Source organism: Ovis aries, chromosome 13, assembly GCF_016772045.2.
Source record: "Ovis aries strain OAR_USU_Benz2616 breed Rambouillet chromosome 13, ARS-UI_Ramb_v3.0, whole genome shotgun sequence".
Taxonomy (NCBI): Eukaryota; Metazoa; Chordata; class Mammalia; order Artiodactyla; family Bovidae; genus Ovis; species Ovis aries.
This window is the reverse complement of record NC_056066.1, coordinates 43,061,831-43,085,314: the sequence shown is the minus strand read 5'-3', so window position 1 is coordinate 43,085,314 and position 23,484 is coordinate 43,061,831. Positions and strand designations below refer to the sequence as shown.

Below are 23,484 nucleotides of genomic sequence, written 5' to 3'. Positions count from 1 at the left end.
TGTTTGAGTGAGACCAGAGCTACCAAACTCGTGGATTTTTTTCCTTTTTTAATTCTCATGTGTTGTTTTTCTCCATTCATAGCTCTAAAGTTTGTACAATGGCATGAAAAGAAACAGTGATGGAAAAAGACTGGGAATTTTTTTTTTAATTATAACTTTTCACAGGTATTGACACAAGTTGAATAGTGCAAAATATAGAACTATTCATTTCATCATTATTTATATTATGCAATTTTCTATAGATGTTTACAAAAATGGTTCATATTGAAATTTGTTATCATGATAGACCTGGAAGTTGCATATTATCTTCCCAATTTTAGATAAAAGATATGTGAAGTTTAGACATGTATCATTAGAAATATGTTCATTGTTGAATAAATAAATAAATCATGATATGAGCTTGTGTCTCTGGTATCAACTGGGGGATTATATATAGACTTTAATGCAGACATTTGTTATTTATGGCTCAACAATCTAATACAATGTAGAAAAATTGGCTGGGTGATGGGAAGATAAAAGAGGATTCATTCCATCCCTCCTTGCTTATCCCCTGTGCCTAGGAGTTATCTGAGTAATATATGATTTACACTATTTTATCAAAAATTGAATTTTACATAAACTCCTTGTTGTCTTCATGAGGGTTCAATACCATTCTTTTAGTCGTTGGGATCCCAGAGCAGCATAGGCAACAAGAACGATATCATGTGACTTGCAGAAATCCAACAGTTTCCTCTGGCTGAGATAAGGGTGACATTCCACCTGTAGAGTGTCAACAGAGAAGACTGTCAGATCATATGGAAAGGTATTAATGTGACAGAAAAAGATGTAAGCTGGGAATATCAACACCAAGAGAGAAATAGACAAAAGTGTGTGTGTACAGTTAATTTATGATAGACATGGATGGGAAAACCAGTCTAAGACTGAATAATCAAAACGTGGGCTCTACATTCCAGTAAATGCTTCTGAGTAAATATTTCATGTAATGTTAGCATCACCATGAGCCTTTAAATTAACCCTGTAACCTGGATGATTTCCATCATCTCCAGCACAGTTTCCTGTTCTGTGCTCCCTGTTGAGACTCATAAATGCTGAGCCACCAAGATTTTGGATACAGCCAACAGAACCACACACGAACGCTTAACACCCAGCTCAGCTGATTTGTCTCTTTATTACTTCCCATTCCAGTTTTTTAAAATTATTTTTTACTGAAGAATGATTGCTTTACAGAATTTTGCTGCTGCTAATTTGCTTCAGTCTTGTCCGACTCTGTGAGACTCCATGGATAGCAGCCCACCAGGCTCCCCCATCCCTGGGATTCTCCAGGCAAGAGTACTGGAGTGGGGTGCCATTGCCTTATCCACAGAATTTTGCTGGTTTCTGTCAAACCTCAACATGAATCCATTCCAGGTTTTAATGGTCTTCCTTCTTGCTTGCAGTTCACTCCAAGCCACAAAAGCTGGTCATCCCTCCATCTCAGGGAAATGCCTCCTTCCTCTAGCTCTGGATTCTACCCACAATTTACCAGGAAGCCTTCCACACCTATCAACCCAGACTTAATCAGAGATATTGTTATGGATTTCATTCAGAAAGTCCAGACAGAGGCTCTGCTGTCTAGAACCCTCTGACCCACAAAGGTCAGATGAACAGAAGGAGAGGACAGACAGACATCAGGCTCCAGGGCAAGAAGGAGGTTGTGAAGAGCAGGAGGGAGAGGAGCCAAGCTGCTCACCTGGTTGCAGATGGGCTTGTACTTGAGCCCTGGCTTGTTCAGGATCTTCTCCAGCTGCTTGTGGTTGAAGTTGGACACCCCAATGGACTTGGTCAGCCCTGCATCTTCTCCAGGGTCTGGGGACAGATGGGTGCTGAAAAACCACTTGGAATGGGCAATAGGACAAGAATAAAAGCTGAAAAAAATACCTGTAAAAAGTGTCATCCAGAAAGAATTAGCATTGATTATCAAGAAGGAAAGAGGGGAAGAATGACATGACACAAAAAGGAGAATTGCCATCTCCTCCTTGGAAAACCCTGGAGAGCACATGTCACATGGAAGGAAATAGATATCTGTCTCACTGTCCCAGATTCTCCTCCTCTGTTCCTCTCTGTGACCATTTCAGCAATGGTTTCCTCCCCGCAACCCCAGCATCACATCCCTTAGAGTTCATGACCTGCTGAGTCTGATGGCCCACAGCCCATCTCACAGGCAGAAGAACTGATGGAGGTTTCCCCTCTCCCGGCTCCTCCTTTAACTCTATACTCTTGGAACTCACCTCCCATGTGTGACAGAGATCCACTGAGTCAGCTATCAGTTTTCCATTTTCATCTATTGGGTATAATTCCTCCCCTGGCTGGAATAGAAGCAGTCATTTTAGACACGTCACAAAACAATTTCTCCACATTTAGCAAAGCTTCCAGGCACCTGGGATTAAACCTACATGAGGTAGGTTTATAACTTTCTAGATACTATTTGCAAAGTGATTGCATATGGAGATGTAAGCAAGGTCTTTAGGAGGGAGGCTTATTCTACTGTTTTACACGCAAAACATGTTGTAATAAGTACAATTTTTCTAGGTTCTAAAAAGGACTTCAAGTGACTTCTGTGAATTTTGTCTGTTCTTGTACTGCCCTCTTTTGAAATATCTCTAATCTGAGAATGGCAGTAAGTTACATGGTTTTATTTCCAGAATAAAAATTGCAACCTTGACCTGGGCTAGATAATCAGATTTCCTTTTCCCTCTGAGCATCAGATGCCCTAGGGCAGGCGCATGAACCAGCAAGACTCTCCTTAAGTTGGTATGGATTGTGGAAGATCAGGGTCTCAAAGATCAATGGTCTTTGAGACCATTGTGGAAGATCAAGGGTCTCAAATATTCATGGCCATGAACCTTGAGCTGCCCCAAAGTCATATTTTCCATCAGTGGAAAATTTTCAGTAAAAAATAAGCAAACCATGAGTAACATCCTGATAAGGCATAGAAATTAGTAGAAATTAGGAGACATTTCTGAAGAGTACTGAGAACCCCCAGTCTATCTGTGGCTATGACTTGTCATCTACATAGTCCACTAAGCTATTGTGCATCAGATGGTTTGAGCTGCTTTTTGTGACTTGAAATCAAGAGTTCTCAGTAAACCATTCTTAACAGCTAAGTGCAGTCTACAAACCTCATCATAAAGTCAGGCAAGAGAGGAGGCAATCTCTCCTATGTCCTTATAAAGGAACAAAGTTTAGATGCACCCAGAGTTTAAGGACCAGTCCCTTGTGACAGTTACATGGTCTAAAGACAAGACAGACAGCCAACTTTCTGCCTTTCAGTCTAAAGACTTGTCCACTAGCCCCACTTATGCCCAGGCACTTCAGACTATACTTTAATAAAAACACACACTGAAACCCAAGAATACATTGCAAAACTTGGCTTGTAAGACTGTAGCATCCCCTCAGTGATATCCCCTCAATTATATCCTCCTGCCCACTCAAATGATACTATAGTTCTCATCAGAAGAAGTTTTCGAGCAGAAAGAGGAGTACAGGGAAAAACATAGCTGGAGTGTTTCTGCCCTGGCGCTGAGCAGGTATCCCACAGGAGAAAAGCAATTCTCTCCCATTATTTTTCAGTCACCTCATCTTCAGGACCTTCCACCTCAAATGCTTCTCTGGATCATGTCTTTTTGAAAGAAGGAAAGTGTTTTGTAATGAAATAAAGAGAAACCCTAACTTGCTGTCCCTTAAATGTTACATAACACTCGGCCTTCTTGAACTTAGTATTTTCTGTTCCGGAGTAATGAATGGAGCCACTGTCTCTATGTTGCAAGGCTGTTTCTTGTACAAATGAAAAGTTGTGTGGGATGAATGGTAGCTGGTGTCTCTGCCTAACAGATGTACAGAAATGAGAGAGATTCTGCAGAATTATCTCCTACAGGCACTTACTCATTTCTAACAGCTAAGTCCTCCTGATTTCATTCATAGTCTTATCCTCCAGTAGGCTATCGACTCAAGAATTTCTCATTTTAATTGATATTTACTGATAATAAATGTGTTACTAAAGAATATTCTATAAAGTTTTGCTGAATTAATGAGGGAATGACAACCAATGAATCAATGGCAAAATATATAAAAATTCATCAAAATGCTAAGCACGGGCAAAAATTAAGAAATTAAATAAAAGAATACAATATGCTGCTTTGTAGTAAGCAAAATATAATACTGAATTTTTAAGTCATATTTTTATTTTACCAAGATAATTATGCTAAGTTAAAAATAAGTAGAAAACCTGTAATTGAAGATCCTTTCCCTTTGTAAATGAAAACACACACGCATTTCTACAGGAAAATCATAAGGGTAAGGCACCAAATTTAAGTATTATTAAATGGGTTAATCACAGCTTATCTTTATTCTCTATCATTTCCTTTCAACTTTCCAAATTTTCTGTAATTTGCATTTTTTAACTATCATAAAAAAGTATTTTTTACTTTGAAGTCTTTATTGTTTCATAAACTGTTTATTTTTTAAAAGGAAAGACAGACTTTCAAACATTCAGACACTTCATTTAAGCACCTCCACCAAGTACAAAAATTCTCTTCATAGTCCTAGAAGCAAGTAATTCTCAAAGAACCACAGTGAGAGCTGAGAGTCAATATTCTTCAGAAAATGGATAGCTGGGCTGACCAACACCACTGAAAGAGAGGAGAAGGATTAACTTATTAAATCTGCCACGTTGTCAAAAACTGCTGCTCGATAGATGCAGTCAGGATATATTTGTCTAAATATGCAAACATGTCCCTCATTCTCCCTGGCAAGCACACCTGCAGGTGCCTGCTCCATGTGCACACGGCACCTGCATGTCCAGTCCCAACATTCACGTGTGATCTCCACTCCACAGTGACAGGTAGCTGGACTCAAGTTGCAGTTTATATGAGAGCACAAAACCTAGGGCTAACTGTGGAGCCATTTCACACACAGGGAGAACTTCTTCGGTCCCTAGTTGATGAAAAGGTGCACAAATTAGCTGCCCTTTTTCACATATCCATGGATAAGCAAATACTGAGCACTCCAAAAATACAGAGCACCTCCATTAAGGAACTTGTCATCTATAGAAGAGCTAGCATGCAGACATGAATATTCATACAGTTCAAAGCGGGATTATTACCTCTTTAACATAGTCAAACATTGGTTATGCAGTAATACTGCTTTTTTCATATTTCCCATGTTTTTACTTTTCTTTCAGAATTTGCCTTTTTCAATTTGATTCATTAAAGAATGCATTCGCAGCGATTCCAAGGACCAGGAGCCTGGCTAATGACCCGAGCCCACAAAGATAAATAAGTCTAGGCATTCACAGCCTAATGAAGGAAAACATACAATTATACTTAAAAACCTGTAAGTACAAAAAAGTAACTATCCACCTTTTTTTCAATTATCATGTCTTTTATCAGAAGCATTATAGCTATAAAAACAATAGGGAGAGTTTTGAAATCTTGTTGGAAACAAAATTTCATTTCTCCAATAATTGTTATTCCCTTCTCTCTAAACTCCCTTCCAAATTCTCCCTGTTTGATTAGCTCTCTGTCCCATCAATCCTGACATCGTCCTGCAGTAATTAGGCAGCTGGAATTCAATGTTAGTGACTAAATCAAAGCCAAGAAGGTAGGGGCTCCCCAGGGGATGGACCTCTGATGGACAAATACAACACTGGTGTGAGTCTTGACTCAAGGAACCAGAGAGACCCAGACAATCTTACCTGAGCGTGTCCTGCTAGGCAGTCACTCAACGGAGGGTCAGTTAAGCTCAAGATCTACTTGTAATTCAGTTTTGTGAGATAACAAGGATGAGGACATGGGAGTTGTAATAGGGAAGAAAGGGCAGTGAAGAGATTGATTTGTAGGAAGTAGATGGTGTCTTGGTGAAGAAATGTCCATAAGGGAGAATGTCCACCAGACCCTTATGGGACAGGGTGGAGGCAGGCCCATGTGACATCGTAGCACTGATGGATGTTGGCCTTTCTAGGACCCTCCTCCATAAAAAAACATTTACAATACATTTTATAGTTGTGTTGAGGTTAACATGATTGCAGGCTTCCTAGGTGGCTCAGTGGTAAAGGGTCCACCTGCAAAGGAGGAGACATGGTTTGACCCCTGAGTCAGCAAGATCCCCTGGAGAAGGAAATGGCAACTCACTTCAGTATTCTTACCTGGGAAATCCCAGGGGCAGAGGAGCCTGGCGGCTACAGTCCATGTGATACCAAGAGTTGGAAATGACTGAGTGACTAAATAACAACTAAACCTGAATGCAATTCATGATGGATTCATTATTATACAGTTATTATTAATATAATAATTTTTCACTGATGTAGAAAGAAATAGAGATTAAACATGTTCACAGGGCCCTGAAAGAATACAGGGCTGCAGGCACTGTGCCTTCTGTGTTACCTGGGTCCCTCAGTCTTGAGAGGAGGCACACCAGGCACAGGGATTAGGGGCACAAAGTAGTGAATTCACCAGGATGTCAACTCAGTGATTTTATTGATGGGCTGGCCTGGGCCCCATCACATTTCTCTTGGTCAGAGACAGAGCCCTGGAGGAAACCTCTGGTCTGAGGTCTGCAGGAAGCCCCTGGTTTACTCCTACTCTGGGAATCAGCACTGTTTTCCTAGATTTAAGCTTTTAAAAAGCTAAGTTCTCCTACTGACCTGCCTGCCCCAGAAAACAGTATTTCTGGGAAACATAGGCAAGTCACTTACAGGTGAAATTCGTAATATCTTATATTTCTGTTGAGGCCATCGATTGCTTTCACGTCTTCTGGAGTCAGTTCAAACTCAAACACCTGGAAGGAAAGAAGAATCACATTGACCTATCCTGCAAGGAGCCAGCCTTCCCCTGGGGACTGGAGGACTTTCCAACTGGATGGAGACAAGAAGAGGAGACAGGGAAGCCATGTCTGTCCTCAGCTTCCAGATGAACAAGCCTGGGACCTTCTGCTGAGTTCCCACCTCTCCCTTCCCACACCTTCTCCTTCTCTGTTCACCTCAAAAACATTACAGTGCATCAGTCACTTATCTTTCTAAGTGAATTACTTCAGACAAAAAAATATCTAAAACCATTTTTTTTTCCAAACACACTGCTTTTAGACACTCCTGACTTGATACCTGAACTTGAGCTGACATTAGACTGATTGCCTCTCCCCAACACACCCTAAGGGTTACAGCATTCAGCTGAAGCAATGTGGGAAGGAGGCTCCCCTGAGAAAGCCTGTTCAGGAATCTGATATCAAACTACTCATTATCTATGATTGGATCTAAAAAAAAACTTTATGTATATACCTTCCTGGGGAGAGTTATGAAAAGTGTTTAAACATTAAGGAACAACAAATTATTAAAAATTCACTTTATAACAATGAAATGGAAAGCTCAATTTTGTAAAGAAATTCATTTTCTCCAGAGTTCTCTTGTTTCAGTGCAACATGAACCAAAGACTTAAACGCATATTCTGTTGTGGAAGTTGGTATAGTGATACTGAATTTTAAATAAGAGAAGAGCTAGTCAAGACATCCTTAAAATAGAAGAATGTACCATACTGAAAAGCAAAACTTATTTTTTACTTCAGTAGCACAGTACAGAAATCATTAAATAGAAATGAGTGGGCAGAAATGTACTTATGGACACGTGATATGTGGCAGAGTTGACAAGGAAAATCTGAGGAAAATATGGACAGTTGTTTTAGTTATTCAGTCGCTTAGTATGTCCGACTCTTTGTGACCCAAAAGGAAGAGGTTTTTCTCCCCACTCACTGACTGAGAATCATATCACTGTGCTGAAAAGAAGACTAGGTTAGTTGCCTTATTCTAGCCAATAAAGACTATACAGAGGAGTCTTCAGGCTCCTCTGACAAGAGCCACATCCACCTGCTAAAGCAGAACTCCTGAGCTGCTCAGCACTGAACTGCAAATGCACAAAAGAGCCCAGCCTAGAGGACAATAGCAGAGCTGAGTGCAGGCTCATTTTCAAACCACAGATTCAGATACACAAATGAACTCCGCATTAAATCCTGAAACTGGGGAGAGTTTCCTGTACAGCTAAGGGCAGAATAATGGTCTCCTACAAATAAATCAAAAGAGAAACAACCTGGCTAAAGTGGACAAAGTCATTAAGAGGAACTTCACAAAGACAGAAACTCAAAAAGATTAAATGTATGAAGATGAAAGCCTATTAGTATTTAGGGAAATAGTAATAAAACCACCAGGCTTTGGAAGTTAAAGAAAATTTTTGTGCCCCCAAATTCACATGTTATGGTGTTAAAAATGGAGCCTTTGTGGGAGGAGTAGGTTATGATGTCAGGGGCCTCACAAATGAGATTTCAAGAATATCATATTCATATAAGAGACTTGGGAGAGCTCTGTTTCCCCTCCAACATGTAAAGATACAAGGAGAAGCCTGTGACCTGGAGGAGAGCCCTCACCCAACCACACAGGTACCCTGATCTCAGATCTACAGCTTCACAACTGTGAGAAACAAATTTAATTTTTTTCACAGCCACTCAGCCTGTGGTATTTTGATAGAGCAGTTCAAACAGTCTAGGAAAAATCACATAATGCAATTTTATCAATTGAGAACAGAGAAACTAAGGTATTTTCCTTAGGAGCCCTCTGCCCACAGCCCTGCTCGTCACCTGCATGTTCTCTTTGATCCACTTCTTGTTGTTACCCTTGGCCAGAACCACAACCCCACGTTGTATCTGGTAGCGAAGGGCAACCAGAGCTGCCGTTTTCTTGTGCTTTTGAGCAATGGCAGAGAGAACCGGGTCCTCCAGGAGAACGGGGTGGTTTGGGTTCACCCTGGAAGGAATTTCAGAAATGCTGAGGAGCTGAGACTACTCAGTTTCTAAGGAGGCTTTTCACAAAGAACAAGTAGGTCCACTCTAGGCCAGTGCTTCCCAAAGTTTGGTCCAGGGACTGGCAGCATCAGCATCACTTGGGATCTTATTAGAAATACAAATTCCATGGCTGAGCTGAAGACAAACTGAATCAGAACCTCAACTGAGTCACTTCCCATTCTGTGTTTACAGAGCTCTTCAGGTGATTTGGATGCATTATTGAGTTGAGACCAGAATGCTAAATTGTGGATTATTTTCTTTAATTCTCAGGGGTTGTTTTTCTTTGGCAATCAAGGGCATGAATAGAGAAACAGTAGGGAAAGCCCAAGAATTCTTTTTAAATTTCACTTTTTAAGGTACTGATAAATATTGAGTAGTCTCAAAAATAAGAGACATTTATTTAATCATTATTTTTCTATAGATGTTCATAGAAATGCTTCAAACTGAAATTTTTTCTATCATGATATACTGAGCATATTATTATCCTAAATTTAGATTTAAGGTAAGTGAGGCTTGCAACATCTGTTTTTACGAATGTGTTCATTAGTTTAAAAGTAAATCATGACATCAGCCTGTGTCTCTGGTCTCAACTGGGGGATTCTATATAGACTTCAATGCAGATATTTGTTATTGATGAGTCTATAAGCTAATACAATGTAGAAAAATTGTCTGGGTGATGGGAAGATAAAAGAGAAGGATTCATTTCATCCCACCCTTCTCTCCCCTCTGCCTATGAGAGTTATCTGAGTGCTGTGTTATTTAAATTATTTCATCAAAAAATTGAATTTCAGGGAAACTCCCAGTTGTCTTCATTAGGATTCAATACCATTCTTTTACTCATTGGGATCCCAGAGCAGCATAGGCAACAAGAACAATTTCATGTGACTTGCAGAAATCCAACAGTTTCCTCTGGTTGAGGTAAGGGTGACATTCCACCTGTAGAATGCCCAAAGAGAAGAGTGTCGGATTATATGCAAAGGCAATATTAATATGACAGAGAAAGACTAAAAGTTTTCAAAGGCTAAATGAAAGAGTAGAACATTAAATGAAAACTGGAAATGTCAACATCAACAGAAAAACAGAAAAAAAGTGTATTTATACAGCTAATTTTATAATAGACATGGCTGGGAGAACCAGTCCAAGACTGAGTAATCAAAAGCTATGCTATACATTTGATTAGATCAGTTCAGTTCAGTTCAGTCACTCAGTCGTGTCAAATTCTTTGTGACCCCATAAATCACAGCACGCCAGGCCTCCCTGCCCATCACCAACTCCCGGACTTCACTCAGACTCGCGTCCATCGCGTCAGTGATGCCATCCAGCCATCTCATCCTCGGTCGTCCCCTTCTCCTCCTGCCCCCAATCCCTCCCAGCATCAAAGTCTTTTCCAATGAGTCAACTCTTCGGATGAGGTAGCCAAAGTACTGGAGCTTCAGCTTTAGCATCATTCCTTTCAAAGAAATCCCAGAGTTGATCTCCTTCAGAATGGACTGGTTGGATCTCCTTGCAGTCCAAGGGACTCTCAAGAGTCTTCTCCAACACCACAGTTCAAAAGCATCAATTCCTCAGCACTCAGCCTTCTTCACAGTCCAACTCTCACATCCATACCTGACTACTGGAAAAACCATAGCCTTGACTAGATATGCAGATGACACCACCCTTATGGCAGAAAGTGAAGAGGAGCTAAAAGCCTCTTGATGAAAGTGAAAGAGGAGAGTGAAAAAGCTGGCTTAAAGCTCAACATTCAGAAAACGAAGATCATGGCATCTGGTCCCATCACTTCATGGGAAAGAGATGGGGAAACAGTAGAAACAGTGTCAGACTTTATTTGGGGGGGCTCCAAAATCACTGCAGATGGTGACTGCAGCCATGAAATTAAAAGACGCTTACTCCTTGGAAGAAAAGTTATGACCAACCTAGATAGCATATTCAAAAGTAGAGACATTACCTTGCCAACTAAGGTCCGTCGAGTCAAGGCTATGGTTTTCCTGTGGTCATGTGAGAGTTGGACTGTGAGAGTTGGACTGTGAAGAAGGCTGAGCGCCAAAGAATTGATGAGTTTGAACTGTGGTATTGGAGAAGACTCTTGAGAGTCCCTTGGACTGCAAGGAGATCCAACCAGTCCATTCTGAAGGAGATCAACCCTGGGATTTCTTTGGAAGGAATGATGTTGAAGCTGAAGCTCCAGTACTTTGGACACCTCATGCGAAGAGTTGACTCATTGGAAAAGACTCTGATGCTGGGAGGGATTGGGGGCAGGAGGAGAAGGGGACGACCCAGAATGAGCTGGCTGGATGGCATCACTGACTCGATGAACGTGAGTCTGAGTGAAGTCCGGGAGTTGGTGATGGACAAGGAGGCCTAGCGTGCTGCCATTCATAGGGTCATAAAGAGTTGGACTTGACTGAGCGACTGAAATGAACTGAACTGACTAGACAGACCTTAGTCGACAAAGTAATGTCTCTGCTTTTGCATATACTATCTAGGTTGGTCATAACTTTTCTTCCAAGGAGTAAGCGTCTTTTAATTTCATGGCTGCAATCACCATCTGCAGTGATTTTGGAGCCCCCAAAAATAAAGTCTGGCACTGTTTCCACTGTTTCTCCACCTATTTCCCATGGAGTGATGGGACCGGATGCCATGATCTTCGTTTTCTGAATGTTGAGCTTTAAGCCAACTTTTTCACTCTCCTCTTTCACTTTCATCAAGAGGCTTTTGAGTTCTTCTTCACTTTCTGCCATAAGGGTGGTGTCATCTGCATATCTGAGGTTATTGATATTTCTCCCATCAATCTTGATTCCAGCTTGTGCTTCCTCCAGCCCAGTGTTTCTCATGATGTACTCTGCATAGAAGTTAAATAAGCAGGGTGACAATATACAGCCTTGACGTACTCCTTTTCCTATTTGGAACCAGTCTGTTGTTTCATGTCCAGTTCTAACTGTTGCTTCCTGACCTGCATACAGATTTCTCAAGCAGCAGGTTGGGTGGTGTGGTATTCCCATCTCTTTCAGAATTTTCCACAGTTTATTGTGATCCACACAAAAGACTTTGGCATAGTCCATAAAGAAGAAATAGATGTTTTTCTGGAACTCTCTTGCTTTTTTAAATGTTTCATAAATTACTAGTATCACCTTGAGCCTTTAACTTCATCCTCTAACCTGGATGATTTTCATCACCCCCAACACACTTTTTTTGAACTGTACTCCCTGTTTAAGACTCATAAATGCTGAGACAACTAGACCAAGAATTCAGACATCAGAACCCCACACAAACCCTTAAAATCCATCTCAGCTGTTTTGACTCTTTATTAATTTACCTCTGATTCAATGTCTTCCTTCCTGTATGCAGTTCTCTTCAGGGCACTTTCCCCTCCATCTGCTTATTCTTTCATCTCAGGGAAACGCCTCCTTCTTCTAGTTCTGAGTTCTACCCACAGTTTAGAAGGAAGGCTTCCCACATTTTCCACCCAGACTGTCAAGCAGAGATACTGCTACAGATTCTATTCACACCATCTAGAGCGGCTCTGCTTTCTAGAATCCTCTGACCTACAAAGGTCAGATGAACAGGAAGGGAGGACAGACAGACATCTGGCTCCAGGGCAAGAAGGAGGTTCTAAAGAGCAGGAGGGAGAGGAGCCGAGCTGCTCACCTGGTTGCAGACGGGCTTGTACTTGAGCCCCAGCTTGTTCAGGATCTTCTCCAGCTGCTTGTGGTTGAAGTTGGACACCCCGATGGACTTGGTCAGCCCTGCATCCTTACACTTTTCCAGGGCCTGGGAGGAAGGGGTGGTGAACATTACACGGAATGTTAGAACAAGAATAAATGTGTCAAATCATCATTAATCACACTCATCCATCAAAAATTACTCTTGACTATCAAGAAGAAAAATCAGGAAGAAGATCATGATATAAAAGGAATTTATGGCCCCCTCCTTAGAAAAAAACTCCAAAAGACATATCACATGAAAGGAAAGAGATGTCTGTCTGCTGCTAAGTCACATCAGTTGTGTCCGACTCTGTGTGACCCCATAGATGGCAGCCCACCAGGCTCCCCCGTCCCTGGGATTCTCCAGGCAAGAACACTGGAGTGGATTGCCACTTCCTTCTCCAGTGCAGGAAAGTGAAAAGTGAAAGTGAAGTTGCTCAGTCGTGTCTGACTCTTCGTGACCCCATGGACTGTAGCCTACCAGGCTCCTCCATCCATGGGATTTCCCAGGCAAGAGTACTGGAGTGGGTTGCCATAACTGCCCCCATATTCTCCTCCTTTGTTCCTCTTTGTGAACATTTCAGCAATGATTTCCTCCCCACAACACCAGCATCACAACCCTTAGATTCATGAACTGCTGGGTCTGATGGTCCACAGCCCATTCTCACGGGTGGAAGAAATGAAGGAGGTTCCTCCTCTGCTGACTCCTCCCTTTGTTCTCTCCTCCCTGGACTCACCTCCCACGTGTGACAGAGATCCACTGAGTCAAATATCAGTTTTCCATTTTCATCTTTTGGAAGTAATTCCTTCCCTGGCTGGAATGGAAGCAATCATTTTAGAGTTGTCACAGAATAATTTTCCTGCATTTAGCCAGGCTGCCATACACCAGGGATTAAACCTCCATTAGGTAGGTTTACAACTTTCTAGACGCTAATATTTGCAATGTGATTTGCATATATAGAGTTGTCAGCAATGTCTTTAATAGGGAGACTTATTCTAATGTCTTATATTCAATTTATGTTGTAATAAATACAATCTTTCTAGGTCCTAAAAGGGACACACAGTGAGTTCTCTGAATTTTCTTTGTTCCTTGTACTTACCTATTTTGAAATATCTATCTGTGCTGGGAATGGCAGTAAGTTACATGACATAATTTCCAGAATAAAAATTTCGATCTTGATCTGGGCTAGATTTCAGATTTCCTTTTTCCTCTGAGCATCAGATGCCCTAGGGCAGGCATGTGAGCCAGCAAGGTTCTTTTTAGGTTGCTATGGAATGTGGACCATCCAGACATGCTCTCAAATGTTCATGGCCATGATGAGCCTTAGGCGGCCCCAAGGCCATATTTGTCACTAGTGAAAAATGTTCAATAAAAATAAAGCAAACCATGAGTAGAGCCATGATAAAGGATAGAAAAAAGAAGACGTTTCTGAAGAGTACTGTAACCCTCAATTCTACCTGTGGCTGGGATTTGTCATCCACATAGTCCATGAAACTATTTTGCATTGTATGGCTTGAGTTTATTTCTGTGACTTGAAATCAAGAGTTCGAAGTAGTAGTATTCTTAATGGCTAAGTGCAGTCCACAAGCATAAACCTGAAGACCAAGGAGAGTGTAGGCAAGGTCTCCCAAGTCCCTATAAAGGTATGAGGTTTAGGTGCACCCAGAGGGAGCGCCGCCAAATCTGTCCACCTAGAAAGAGTGAAAGACAAGATAAACTCATCATATTCAATGTAAGGCAGTGTCGTTCTCATCACAGCTGCACCAAACTCTTGGTTCATGAAATCTCCAGACACTTAGGAGTCATAACCAGGACTGCGTGCAGAACTGACTTATTTTATTTCCTTTAATTTTTCAAGCAGAGCCTCAGATTATTAACTCCTTTCTCTGGGAGACATGTAAGGGAGTCAAAGAAACTCAGTAAAAAAAGTGATCACAAATGATTACTTGGGAGATTCTACTCTAGTGTAATCATCACTACAACCTATTAAGACAAATCTTAATTCAACCATCTGTGCAAGTTGATGAACATTCTAACACAAGATATGACATTGGTGTGATCACACAAATTTCCAACCTTCAGAGCCAGTGGAAAATGAATAATATAGAGATCAACATAGTCCAGTTGAAGATTTTTCAGTGACCTTTCCAAGGCTGGTCGGACCAACTCTCATCAAAAGGATGTGCACCAAAGCTGTAGAGGTTAAAGCATAAAAATTGTATTAATAATACTTTAGGTAATTATTTTTGGCAGTACCATGTGGTTTGTGGGATATTACTTCCCCAACCAAGGTTCAATCCTGGCTTATGGAAGAAAGCACCAAGTTGTAACCACCGAACCACCAGGAAACTCTAATACTTTAGTAGTGTACAAATAAACATAATTCACTAAACAATTCTTTATCAAATAATCCTGTTTTATAATTGTCACCTGGGCACAATCACTTGCACACATGTGCACACGCTCACAACACACACAGTACCTTTGAAGTGCAGAATATGTCTTCTCTCTTCACAGTGCCAACTGCAATCTTCCTTTGAATGGCCTGTCCAACCTGCTCTTCATTTTGGTAAAAATGAGCACAGTCAATATGGCGGAACCCAACCTCTATAGCGAATGGGGTGAATTCCAGAGCTTCATTCTTAGCAACCTACATAAGCAACAAAGGTTTAAGTTGAATATCCGCATAAGAAATTTCTAGGCACAAGCTTTGATCTTCCCAAGAATCAACTTTTTTCTGTGTCTTTGGTTAGTTCTTTATGTTTAGTGATGAACACATGACAGCTTCCCAAAACATTCCTAATGAGTGATTAAATGGTCACCACCCAGAAACCGATCAACATCAGGTGATCAGTGGTTGATTGCTGTCATCAGAGGATGGCAAGACCACATCTAGGTTCAGTGATTTGCTGGAAGAACCCAAGGGACTCAACAAAATGTTGTAGCCATGAATATGATTTATAATGTGGGGTGTTTGAAGCAAAATGAGCAAAGTTACAATGTTCCTGGTGAAAGTATCAGAACCAAGGTGAAAGCTTCTGAGACTTCTGTCCACCAGTGAAGCCACACAGACAGAATACAATGAAAACTATTGTCTCTCTCCAAGGTGTACAATGTGATGTTCTCATAAATGTTGCTCCTGTTATTCACTCACTCAGTCTGTCAGATTCTTTGCAACTCCATGGACAACAGCATGCCAGACTCCCCTGTTCTTCACTAACTCCCAGAGTTTGCTCAAACTCGTGTCCACTGGGCCAATGATGTCATCAAACCATCTCATCCTCTGTCACCTCCTTCTCCTCCTGCCCTCAATCTTTCCCGGAATCAGGGTCTTTTCCAATGAGTCAGCATTAGCATCAGGTAGCCAAGTACTGGAGCTTCAGCTGTAGCATCAGTCGTTCCAAGGAATATTCAGGTTTGATTTCCTTTTGGATTGATTTGTTTGATCTGCTTGCTGTCCAAGGTACTCTCAAGAGTCTTCTCCAGCATCACATTTCGAATGCATCTTCTTCAGCAGTTATGGTCCAACTCTCACATCCATACATGACTACTGGAAAAACCATATCTTTGACCATATGGACCTTTGTTGGCAAAGTAATATCTCTGATTTTTAATGTCCAGGTTTGTCACAGCTTTTCTTCCAAGGAGCAACCTTCACAGTGATTTTGAAGCCCAAAAAAATAAAGTCTGTTCCAATTAAAATAAATAAATTTCTATTTTTTAAAAAAAGAAAAAAAATGATAAAATTTTTAAAAAATAAAAATAAATAAATAAAGTCTGTCAGTGTTACCATTTTCCCCATCTATTTGCCAAAAAGTTATGGAAATAGATGCCATGAGCTCAGGTTTTTTTATTGTGGCATTTTAAGCCAACTTTTTCACTCTCCATTTTTACCTTCATCAAGAGGCTGTTTAACTCCTCTTCACTTTATGCCATTATTGCGGTGTCATCTACATATCTAACATTATTGATATTTCTCCCAGCAATCTTGATTCCAGCTTGAGCTTCATCCATTTATTTATTTATTATTTTACATAACAAAATGCACAGAGAAATTTTGCAATTGCAGTCACCCTCAAAGGAAAGCAGCTGACAGTCAGTGTTCTTGACAGCCGAGTCTCACCACTTCTGCCAAGCTGGGAAAGAGATGGAAACTGGAGTAGAACCCAGAGTAATCTGCAGGTGAGCACAGCCTCAGACCCTGATGCAGAGTGAACTGAATGCTTTCTTCCCTTTCATAGGCATTGGTTCTAGCCTGGTTGGTGGAACAATGTGATGCTCCCAGAGTCACACTGGACTCAATGACTTGATAATCCATGTCCCCTTACTCTCATGTTGCATCTGTCTACTATTTATGTCTCAACTACTAACCCCTACTGTTACCTCTTCAGGTGCATAGGTTCCAAATCCCAGGACAGGAATGAAGTGGCCATCATTAAGTTTCACCTTCTGTCGTGTGGGATCCATTGTTGTTTCTTCTCTGAGTAAGTAGACTCTGATTTTTTTCTTCTTCACAGGTTAGGAAAAACAGGAAGGTAACACCCCAGCTGCACCATCCAATGTTAGCAGATATATTGTAGGAGGAGCATGATTAAACCAGTTTCCATTGTGTAACAACAGGATTGAAATCAGTTAACTTATTTGTTTTTTCTTATCAGTAAAACATTATTACCTAATGACGATATGTGCTGAAAAATTACTGACCGTATGTTAGACTAGAAATTTCCACAAGAGCAATATTTTTCACTTTTCTATTTCAAAGCCAATTTTGATCAAATATCAATTGAAACAACTTCTTACAATGAAAACATACACACATACACAAACCACACAATGACCCAGAGGGATGGTACGGGGAGGGAGGTGAGAGGGGGGTTCAGGATGGGGAACACATGTACACCCGTGGTGGATTCATGTGGATGTATGGCAAAACCAATACCAAATTGTAAAGTAATTAGCCTCCAATTAAAATAAATAAATTTAAATTTTAAAAAAAGTCCTGAATGTATAAAAAATAATAATAAAATAATTTAAAATTTTTTTTTCAAAATGTTACCCCTTAATAAAGAATCAAAACTTCAAATGAAAATAGATTTGCCCTTTTACATTTCCCACCAGCAAAATTATTTTGCTTGCAGATCTGACTGGTGAAATCCTGAACAGGATACATAACCAGACATTTTGGCAAAGTACTTATTGGAGGTTAATTATTAACAGCCTTAGGATACCATGTGCACTGTGAAAAGAGACTATGAATGTTTACACCTTGTACCTAGTTATATAACTTTTAGGTACTCTCATGATGGAAACAGTGTCAGACTTTATTTTGGGGGGCTCCAAAGTCAGTGCAGATGGTGATTGCAGCCATGAAATTAAAAGAGGCTTACTCCTTGGAAGGAAAGTTATGACCAACCTAGATAGTATATTCAAAAGCAGAGACATGACTTTGCCAACAAAGGTCCATCTAGTCAAGGCTATGGTTTTTCCAGTGGTCACATAGGGTTGTGAGAGTTGGGCTGTGAAGAAAGCCAAGTGCTGAAGAATTGATGCTTTTGAACTGTGGTGTTGGAAAAGACTCTTGAGAATCCCCTGGACTACAAAGAGATCCAACCAGTCCGTTCTAAAGGAGATCAGTCCTGGGTATTCATTGGAAGGACTGATGCTAAAGCTGAAACTCCAATAGTTTGGCCACCTGATGCAAAGAGTTGACTCATTGGAAAAGACTCTGATGCTGGGAGGGATTGCGGGCAGGAGAAGGATACGACAGAGGATGAGATGGCTGGATGGCATCACCGACTCGATGGATATGAGTTTGAGTGAACTCTGGGAGTTGGTGATGGACAGGCAGGCCTGGTGTGCTGCATTTCATGGGGTCACAAAGAGTTAGACACAACTGAGCGACTGAACTGAACATAATGTAACTGATACATATTTTACGTTATCTACTAAATGTTGCACATTATTCATAAAAGAAACATCTATTTTAAAAATTTTAAATACAACAAATTTGCAAAGAGTAATGGAAATTGTGATACACTGATGCACGGGGATGTTGTGAAGACAAATAAAATTTAATATATGCTGTGATGTCAGCAAAATGACATCATGTGAGCTAGGAGGACTGAATTCTTCCATGGAAAGACAAGAAAAGAAAGAGAAGGCAGCTGAAAAACCTCATAGGAGTTCTGGGAAACAGTCACATATCTATAGCAACAAAGTGAACATGCAACTAGGTAAAATCCAGAACAGACTGATAGGGAACTTCATTATGTATTTACTAACCTGTCTCTTCCTCCATAGTCAGTCTCTCCCATCAGAAAGCTTCCATAAGCCTCTTAGCCTTATCTGTCAGAGGGCAGACAGAATGAAAACCACAATAACAGAAACCTAATCAAACTGATCACATGGAACATAAACTTGCCTAATTAAAGAACTATGAGCCATGTCATCTAGGGCCACCCAAGATGGATGGGTCATGGTGGAGCATTCTGACAAAACGTGATCCACTGGAGAAGGGAATGGCAAACCACTTCAGTATTCTTACCTTGAGAACCCCATGAACAGTATGAAAAGGTAAGAAGATATGACATTGAAAGATGCACTCCCCAGGTCAGAAGGTGCCCAATATGCTGTTGAAGAAGAGTGGAGAAATAATTTCAGAAAGAATGAAGAGATGGAGCCAAAGCGAAAATTACGCCTAGTTGTGGATGTGACTGGTGATGGAAGTAAAGTCCAATGCTGTAAAGAGCAATATTGCATAGGAACCTGGAATGTTATGTCCATGAATCAAGGTAAATTAGAAGTGGTCACACAGGAAATGGCAATAGTGAACATAGACATTTTAGGAATCAGTGAACTAAAATGAACTGGAAAGGGTAAATCTAACTCAGATGACCATTATATCTACTACTGTGGCCAAGAATCCCTTCAAAGAAATGGAGTAACCATCATAGCCAACAAGAGTCTGAAATGTAGCACTTGGTCCCAATCTCATAAACGACAGAATGATCTCTGTTCATTTCCAAGGCAAACCATTCATTATCACAGTAACCCAATCTATGCCCCAACCAGTAATGCTAAAGAAGCTGAAGCAGAGTGGTTCTATGAAGACATACAAGACCTTCTAGAACTAACACCAAAAAAAAGAAAAAAAAAACAGATGTCTTTTTCATCATAGGGGACTGGAATGCAAAAGTATGAAGTCAAGAGATACCTGGAGTAACAGGCAAATTTGGCCTTGGAGTACAGAATGAAACAGGGCAAAGGCTAACAGAGTTTTCTCAAGAGAATGCACCAGTCATAGCAAACACTCTCTTCCAACAACACAAAAGAAGACTCTACACATGGACATCACCAATGGTCAATACCGAAATCAGATTGATTATAGTCTTTGCAGCCAAAGATGGAGAAGCTCTATACAGTCAACACAAAAAAGACTGGGAGCTGACTATGGCTCAGATCATGAACTCCTCATTGCCAAATTCAGACTTATATTGAAGAAAGTAGGGTAAACCACTAGACCATTCAGATTTGACCTTAATCAAATCCCTTACGATTATATAGTGGAAGGGACAAATAGATTTAAGGGATAATATCTGACAGACAGAGTGCCTGAAGAACTGTGGGCAGAGGTTTGTGATATCATACAGGAGGCAGTGATCAACCATCTCCAAGAAAAAGAAATGCAAAGAGGCAAAATGGTTGTCTGTTAGTTCAGTCACTCAGTTGTGTCCAACTCTTTGCAATGCCATGGACGGCAGCACGACAGCCATCCCTGTCCATCACCAACTCTTGGAGCTTTATCAAAGTCACATTCATTGAGTCGGTGATGTCATCCAACCATCACATCCTCTGTCATCCCCTTCTCCTCCTGCCTTCAATCTTTCCCAGAATCAGGGTCTTTTCAAATGAGTCAGTACTTCACATCAGGTGGCCAAAGCATAGGAGTTTCAGCTTCAGAATCAGTCTTTCCAATGAATATTCAGGATTGATCTTTAGGATGGACTGGTTGGATCTCCTTGCTGTCCAAGGGACTCTCAAGAGTCTTCTCCAACACCACAGTTCAAAAACATCAATTCTTCAGTGCTCAGCTTTCTTTATACTCCAACTCTCACATGCATACATGACTACTGGAAAAATCATAGCCTTGATGAGACGGAATTTTGTTGGCAAAGTAATGTCTTTTCTTTTTAATATGCTGTCTAGGTTGGTCATAATTTTCCTTCCAAGGAGTAAGCATCTTTTAATTTCATGGCTGCAGTCACCATCTGCAGTGATTTTGGAGCCCAAAAATATAAAGTTTGTCACTGTTTCCACTCTTTCCCCATCTATTTCCCATGAAGTGATGGGACCAGATGCCATGATCTTAGTTTTCTGAATGTTGAGTTTTAAGCCAACTTTTTCACTCTCCTCTTTCACTTTCATCAAGAGGCTCTTTAGTTTTTCTTCCCTTTCTGTCATAAGGGTGGTGTCATCCATCTGCATATCTGAGGTTATTGATATTTCTCCCAGCAGCCTTGATTGATGCTTGTGCTTCAACCAGACCAGCATTTCTCATGATGTACTCTGAATATAAGTTAAATAAGCAGGGTGACAATATACAGCCTTGATGTACTCCTTTCCCTATTTGGAACGAGTTTATTGGTTGTCTGAGGAGGCCTTAACAATAGCTGAGAAAATAAGAGAAGCTAAAGGCGAAAGAGAAGAGGAAAGACATACCCATTTGAATTGAGTTTCAAAGAATAGCAAGGAAAGATAAGAAAGCCTTCCTCCATGATCAATGCAAAGAAATAGATTAAAATAATAGAACAGGAAAGACTAGAGAACTCTTCAAAACATTAGAGAAATCAAGGGAACATTTCATGCAAAGATGGGCACAATAAAAGACAGAAATGGTATGAACCTAACAGAAGCAGAGGATACTAAGAAGAGGTGGCAAGAATACACAGAAGAACTATACAAAAAAGATCCTCACAAACCAGATAATCATGAAGGTGTGATCATTCACCTAGAGCCAGATATCCTGGAATGGGAAGTCAAGTGGCCCTTAAGAAGCATCACTACAAACAAAGCTAGTGGAGGTGATGGAGTTCAGGTTGAGCTATTTCAAACCTTAAAAGATGATGCTGTGAAAGTGCTGCACTCAATATGCCAGCAAATTTGGAAAACTCAGCAGTGGCCACAAGACTGGAAAGGTCAGTTTTCATTCCAATCCCAACGAAAGACAATGCCAAAGAATGTTCAACCTACCGCACAATTGCACTCATCTCACATGCTATCATAGTGGTACTCAAAATTCTCCAAGCCAGGCTTCAACAGTACATGAACCATGAACTTCCAGATGTTCAGACTGGATTTAGAAAAGGCACAGGAACCAGAGAACAAATTGCCAACATCCACTGGATCATAGAAAAAGCAGGAGAGTTCCAGAAAAACATCTGCTTCATTGACTATGCCAAAGCCTTTGACTGTGTAGATCACAACAAAGTGTGGAAAATCCTAAAGAGATGGGAATGCAAGATCACCTTACCTGCCGCCTGAGAAATCTGTATGCAGGTCAAGAAGCAACAGTTAGAACTGGACATGGAACAACAGACTACTTCCAAGTCGGGAAAACAATACATCAAGGCTGTATATTGTCGCCCTATTTATTTAACTTCTATGCAGAGTACATCATGCGAAATGTCAGGCTGGATGAAGCACAAGCAGGAACCAAGATTGCTGGGAGAAATATCAATAACCTCAGATACACAGATGAGACTACCCTTATGGCAGAAAGGGAAGAAAAACTAAAGAGCCTCTTGATGAGAGTGAAAGAGAAGACTGAAAATGTTGACTTAAAACTCAGCATTCAGAAAACTAAGATCATGGCATCTGGTCCCATCCCTTCATGGCAAATAGATGGGGAAACAATGGAAACAGTAAAAGACTTCATTCTGGGGGGCTCCAAAGTCACTGCAGATGGTGACTGCAGCCAGAAATTAAAAGACGCTTACTCCTTGGAAGAAAAGTTATGACCAACCTAGATAGCATATTCAAAAGCAGAGACATTACTTTGCCGACTAAGGTCCATCTAGTCAAGGCTATGGTTTTTCCTGTGGTCATGTATGGATGTGAGAGTTGGACTGTGAAGAAGGCTGAGCGCCGAAGAATTGATGTTTTTGAACTGTGGTATTGGAGAAGACTCTTGAGAGTCCCTTGGACCGCAAGGAGATACAACCTGTCCATTCTGAAGGAGATCAGCCCTGGGATTTCTTTGGAAGGAATGATGCTAAAGCTGAAGCTCCAGAACTTTGGCCACCTCATGCGAAGAGTTGACTCATTGGAAAAGACTGATGCTGGGAGGAATTGGGGGCAGGAGGAGAAGGGGACAACCGAGGATGAGATGGCTGGATGGCATCACTGACTCGATGGATGTGAGTCTGAGTGAACTCCGGGAGTTGGTGATGGACAAGGAGGCCTGGCATGCTGTGATTCATGGGGTTGCAAAGAGTTGGACTCGACTGAGCAACTGAACTGAACTGAACATTCACGGTGTAGGGATTCCAGAAGCAAAAGGGAGGGTGAAAGGGGCAGAAAATATATCTAATGAAATTATGGCTACAATTTTCTGAACCTGGGACTTCCCTGGTGGTCCAGTGCTTCCACTGCAGGGGGCACAGATTTCGAAACTGGCTGGGGAACTATTTACCAAAGGTGATTAAAGTCATGAGATGGGTGATGTTCCTGGATTACCTGAATCACTCTGGTGTAATCAGAGTCCTTATACATGGGAGTTGGGAGGGTTGTAGTCCCAGAGAAGGTGGGAAGATAGGAGCATTAGATAAGAGAATCCAAGACACTATTCACTGTCTCTGAAGACGGCAGAAGAGTCTCCAAGACAAAAAATGAAGTGTTTTCTTGTTGTACAGTGACATAGTCG

General features: G+C 41.0%; 1 protein-coding gene and 1 pseudogene across 1 annotated transcript in view; both read right to left on the bottom strand.

The window, feature by feature from the left end:
* The window catches only part of LOC121815985 (dihydrodiol dehydrogenase 3-like), a 96,251-nt gene that overhangs the window by 3,112 nt on the left and 69,655 nt on the right, over nt 1-23,484 (bottom strand). Inside the window, exons 1-3 of the mRNA XM_060397555.1 lie at nt 2,268-2,345; nt 1,730-1,917; nt 650-759 (exon numbers count right to left, since the gene is read on the bottom strand). Coding sequence (XP_060253538.1) covers nt 650-759; nt 1,730-1,917; nt 2,268-2,274 — 305 coding nt within the window. The 5' untranslated portion in view covers nt 2,275-2,345. Of the gene's footprint in view, nt 1-649; nt 760-1,729; nt 1,918-2,267 lie in introns of the transcript that reaches the window.
* Nucleotides 4,473-17,060, bottom strand: LOC101108071 (prostaglandin F synthase 1-like; annotated as a pseudogene).